This window comes from Microtus ochrogaster, chromosome 10 (genome assembly GCF_000317375.1).
Source record: "Microtus ochrogaster isolate Prairie Vole_2 chromosome 10, MicOch1.0, whole genome shotgun sequence".
NCBI classification, from domain to species: domain Eukaryota; kingdom Metazoa; phylum Chordata; class Mammalia; order Rodentia; family Cricetidae; genus Microtus; species Microtus ochrogaster.
This window is the reverse complement of record NC_022016.1, coordinates 52,083,311-52,088,518: the sequence shown is the minus strand read 5'-3', so window position 1 is coordinate 52,088,518 and position 5,208 is coordinate 52,083,311. Positions and strand designations below refer to the sequence as shown.

Sequence of the window (5,208 nt, the reverse complement as noted above, 5' to 3'; positions counted from 1 at the left end):
CCTGCCTCTGCCTCCCGAGTGCTGGGATTAAAGGCGTGCGCCACCACCGCCCGGCCCCTCCACCTTCTTTACAAACCCAGCCAGCTTCCTCAGTTTACACAGAACTCAAAAGCCTTCTTACTTCCCTTTTCCCATCTCTGTAACACAGTCAGCCCACTCGCTCCAAAATTATCAGCCCCTTTACCCTCCCTCCCATCTCCATCCCTCCCGCCCTCTTTCTTTCTTCAGAGTTGGAAGCCAAGCCTACTGTCTCCCTCACCTTAAGCAAGCACTTTGCCACTGAGCTGTGGCCATTCTCCCCTTCCCTACCCCCTTTTGGAGACAGGGTCTTCTTGGTATGTTATTGTCTGGTCTTGAACTCACGATGTAGTCCAGGCTGGCTTTAAATTTCAGTCCTGTGCCCCAGCCTCCCAAGTGCCTGAGATTACAGTCCTGTGCCAGCAGACCCAGCTACCGCCCTGCCTTTCCTGCCACCCATGTTTAATTGTATTTATTTGTTTACTGTGGTCCTCCTGTAGGGATTTTGGCAAAGGAGAGCAGTTACTCTGTTGTTGTGTTTGTATCCCGAACTTTGAACAGGGCCTGGCATGCGGCAGGTGTTTAGAACATGTTGCTAAATGAATGAAGTAGTATTTCTTTGTCAATTCAACAATTCCAGCACATCTTAGAAGGGAAAGACATACTCATGGTGTTAGGGGCTGGGTCCTAGTTGGTGTGAGGTCAGGGGCAATGGGCTTGAGCCCAGACTGTGGAAAGTCTTCCATACCAGCCTAAAGAGAGGCTATTTTAACTTAAGATCTGTAAGTAGCAGAGAGGCAATATAAAGTCAATACTTTAGGAAGACGAATCCCTCCCGAGTGTGGCAGGAGGTAGGGGGACAGTGATGCGGTACAAAGACTTGGGGGAAGAATTGACCTGAGTAGGTGGCTCCAAAGTTTAACCAGCGTTCCCTTCCAAGGATCAGCGGTGAGTAGGTAGCAGAAGGGTTAGCTAAGGGTTAGGAAAGGCAGTGACACACTCAGGTGCCTACCCCTAGCCCCAGCAGACCCACGCTCCTAACCTGCAGCTTCAGTGTGACTCGATCATACTCAAAAACACGGATGCCCGGATTGTTGGCTCCGTTGACCACTCCAGGTAATGTGGTCTTCCACGGCGTGACCCCAGGCGTGAGGAACATGACGCTTATGGGGGCACCTTCGGGGAAAAAGACAACAGGCTGAAAGGGACTCTGGGAAGAGGAAAGTGGCAAGGGGCCACTTCTCTCGAGACAGAGGGAGTACCTGCACCATCATAGAACATTCGGAAGCTGTCGGTATGGTGGTGCCCGAAGAACTGCCCCGCTATGACACGGTGGTGCTTCTGGACCACCCTCAGGTACTCCTCATTGAAGCTCTCTCGGAACCAGGCCTTGTCCTGGGTCTTCTCGAAGAACCCTGGGGGCACGTGGCCAATAATGTAGACCTGCAAGGAAGAGATACTGGGATCAGAGATGCTCTCTCTGTTCCACCCTTGGGAACCCACCCATGTCCTCGAGGGCAGGCGGACCTCCCTCTGAATGGAACCCCAAAGCACCTCTTCCACAAACCCTTCCTGGTCCTTCGGTGGGTGCTCTTGTCATCTCAGAACTGGGGGTGAGCCTCCCTGGCTGTGTGAGAACACTACGTGGTCACGTGCATTTGTGTCTAATGTTCCCCAAGTCACCTGGGCACTTGATCACCAGTACAGAAATGTAGAATGAAGTAGAATTCAGAACATGTCCTTAGTTAGGAGTGGTGGCATGCGCCTTTAATCTAACCCCTGCACTCGAGAGGCAGAGGCAGCGGAGTTCAAGGCCAGCCTGGTCTACGGAGTGAGAACGTGAACTGTCTTAAAAAGGTAATGTGTGTGGATGAGCTTTGGCGTCAAACTGCAGCTTGGCCACCAGCCAAATGTCATCTCCCCGCGCTTCAGGTTCCTCATTTAGAAGAGTACTCACCTCGGGGAGTGAACTGGCTGGCTTTATGTCAACTTGATACAAGCTATAGAGTCATCAGAGAGGAAGGAGCCTCAGCTGAGGAAAAGCCCCCACGAGATCCAGCTATAAGGCATTTTTTCATTTCGTTATTAATGGGGAGGGCCCAGCCCATGGGGGCGGTGTCATCCCTGGATATGGGGGTCCTGGTTCTGTGAGAACTCAGGCTCAGCAAGCCAGGGGAAACAAGTCAGTAAGCAGCTCCCAGTCATGGCCTCTGCATCAGCTCCAGGATCCTATCCTGTGTGAATTCCTGCCCTGGCTTCCTTCAATGATGGACTACAATGTGGAAGTTTAAGCCAAATAAACCCTTTCCTCAGCCGGGCAGTGGTGGAGCACGCCTTTAATCCCAGCACTCTGGAGGCAGAGGCAGGCGGATCTCTGGGAGTTCAAGGCCAGCCTGGTCTACGAGAGCTAGTTCCAGGACAGGCTCCAAAGCTACAAAGAAACCCTGTCTCAAAAAACCAAACCAAAACAACAACAACAAAAAAAAAAGAGTAAAAAAAACCCTTTCTTCCCCAACTTGTTCTTCTGTCACGGTGTGCCGTTGCAGCAACAGTAAACCCTGACTAAGCCATGGAGTTGCTATGAGATTAAAGGAAGGGTCCATCTAAAGCACAAAGCTGTTGCCTGCAGCTGGCATGATGAGCTCTCATCAACAGCAGCCACGAAGTCCTCCTGGGCTGTGCTGGGCGATGCTTCGACCCAGACACGAGCCACTGCGCCAGCCCCTGAGTAGCTGCTGGCTCAGCAGATGAGATGGACGCACCTAACATCCGGGCACCTCCTTGGGTATACGGTGTGCACTACTGTGTGCGTGGCAGCGATGGAAAGACATCTGAACTCGGAGCAAGGAGCCTGAGGTTCTAGGCTTGGCTCCATCGCTTGTTGTGTGATGAGACCGTCACGGCTCCTTGAGGCCCTAAGTGTCTTCACGTGCAGTGGGGTTTCAGGTCCTCAACTCACAAGGCTGCTGTGGTTGGAAGAAGCCTCCTCTGGGCTAGGCTGATACAGGACCCTCTGGGAGGCCTGGCGGGAGGGCACAGGAAGAAGCAGGAGCGCTTACCATCTCCCCGTCCCGGGATGCATTGCTCAGCACATCTCCCAGCCACTGGAATTGCCGGCTGGGATCGGCCATGCCGGCTGTCTGCTCGTTGCTGCTGTAGTACAGATTGGTGTTGAGAACTACAACTCGCCCTGCCCTGCTGGGACCCGGCAACTTCTCAGAATAGAAGGCACCTAGGATGTCACAGCCAGGGATAGCCTGAGGCGGGGGGCCTCTGACACCCTGCACCTCCCTTTCTGACCTCTTTCCCTTGCACCATCCCTTCCCATAGGAGAGGCATCTAGGGCTGAGATGAAAGATTCTGGAGCTGAGTTCTAATCCTGGCTCTACCATTCATTAGCTGTGCGTCTTGGCAAAGCCACTCCACCCCTGTCTGCACTCCCAGTATGCCTCGTCTGGATAATGGGCCCACCATGATGCGTAGTCTATCCAGATAGGGTTTGGCCAATGAGGAGTCCCAGCGGAAGGAGACCAGGTAAGAGAAGAAAGCAGGGTCACAGACATTTGGGCTGACAATCTCAACGGAGTGATGTGGCCCCGAGGAACATCTGTCAATGCTCAGAGACACACTTGATGGTCACACTGGAGATGATACCCAGTAGACAGTGTCCAGAGTCACTGCTAAGCACCACACTATTGTGAGACCAGAACAGCCCTGCCAGAGAAGGAGCCGGGCCCCCACAGACCTGTAGGTCCCAGGTTCAAGTAAGCCCAAGCTAAATAAAGTTCCCAGAGCTGTCCCAGCGTTGCTAGGAGGCTCCAGCAGGGTGCTGAGGATAGTGCCTGGCACTTGCTGGCTCACGATCTTCTTTGCTGCTCTGATTAGTAGCTCTGGGCCCTGGAGTCTGCCCTGGATCCTGTTCTCAACTCCCTTACCAAGCTGTGTGACCTCTGTCTCAGTCTCTTCCTCTGTAAAATGGGGACAAAAATCTGCATCTATTTCAGGGCTTGTTGTGAAAAGGAAATTGGAGCAGACCCCGCCTGACATAGTGTGTGCCCATATGGTAACAAGTGTCATTTGTACCCTCCTTGAAGACAGCAAAGGATTCGTTGTTAAACCAGGGTCTCCACAGTTCCGCCACCTGATTGTAGATGCTGTTGCTCTCGGCTGGGAACTGGTTTTTAGGGTGAAAGTCATGATTTCCCAGAGCGGCATAGACTTTGGTATCTGAGAGAAAAAGAAGAACCATTAAGAAAAGATGCAAGAGCCCTCCGCAGCAGCCACCGGCCCTCAAAGCCAAAGGGGAAGAAAGATAACACAGATGAGGGGGAACAAAGATAGGCAGAAAACCACACGAGATAGCATCTGGCTGAGCTTCACTGAGGACCGGGAAGGAAGAGTTGTGAGCCGCCTGGTCCCGTTTCCTAGCAGGGAATACCCTGCTCAGAAAGGAGGTCCCTCGGCGGGTAGTGGGGAGAAGCAATTCCTCATGGTGACCAGTTCCTGTGTTCTTGTCAACTACAGATCATCTTATTCTGGCAGGAGGTGTGGCTCACCTCAAGAGGCCTTCCTTAGAATTTTCACTCATCCACATAAGTCAACAAATATTCCATGGCACACTTGCCACAAGCCAGCCTGGAGCTGGACCCAGGTCCTCAGATCCAGAAGCAGTGCGCAGTACAGTAGAGAGGGAATAATTAGGTCTGCTTTGGCTGCCTGCTGTGGAGGGGTAAGAAAGGCTAGGGGCGGGTATGGGGAAAGCCCTCCTTCGGGGGGCCTGTGGACGAGACTAAGATGTTTAGGGGAGTCCAGCAGGCTGCCTCTTTATAAACGGCCTCATGATTGAGTTCTATGTTGTTAGAGGTGGTAGTGGTGCCTTGGGGATTTTTGTTTTGTTTTGTTTTGCTTTGTTTTTTCTTTCCCTGAGACACATTCTCACTGTGACATCCAGGCTGACCTCCAACTCTGGATCCTCCTGCCTCCACCTGAGCGCTAGAATTACAGACCTGCTCAGATCCTCAAGCTCGATTCGATTCTGCTTTCAGTTAGTCTCCGTGTCAGGCATGCAGTAGGCGCTTCATAAATATTCAACAGTGAACAACAACAAAATCTTGGAAAAAGCAAGGCAAGGTGATATAGACCTTTAATCCTAGCACTCGGGAGGCAGAGGCAGACAAATCTCTATGAGTT

General features: G+C 52.3%; 1 protein-coding gene across 1 annotated transcript in view; it reads right to left on the bottom strand.

Moving 5' to 3' along the window:
• The window catches only part of Smpdl3b (sphingomyelin phosphodiesterase acid like 3B), a 22,018-nt gene that overhangs the window by 3,034 nt on the left and 13,776 nt on the right, over window positions 1–5,208 (bottom strand). Inside the window, exons 4-7 of the mRNA XM_005353118.3 lie at window positions 4,102–4,245; window positions 3,078–3,250; window positions 1,281–1,461; window positions 1,061–1,194 (exon numbers count right to left, since the gene is read on the bottom strand). Coding sequence (XP_005353175.1) covers window positions 1,061–1,194; window positions 1,281–1,461; window positions 3,078–3,250; window positions 4,102–4,245 — 632 coding nt within the window. The remainder of the gene's footprint in view (window positions 1–1,060; window positions 1,195–1,280; window positions 1,462–3,077; window positions 3,251–4,101; window positions 4,246–5,208) is intronic.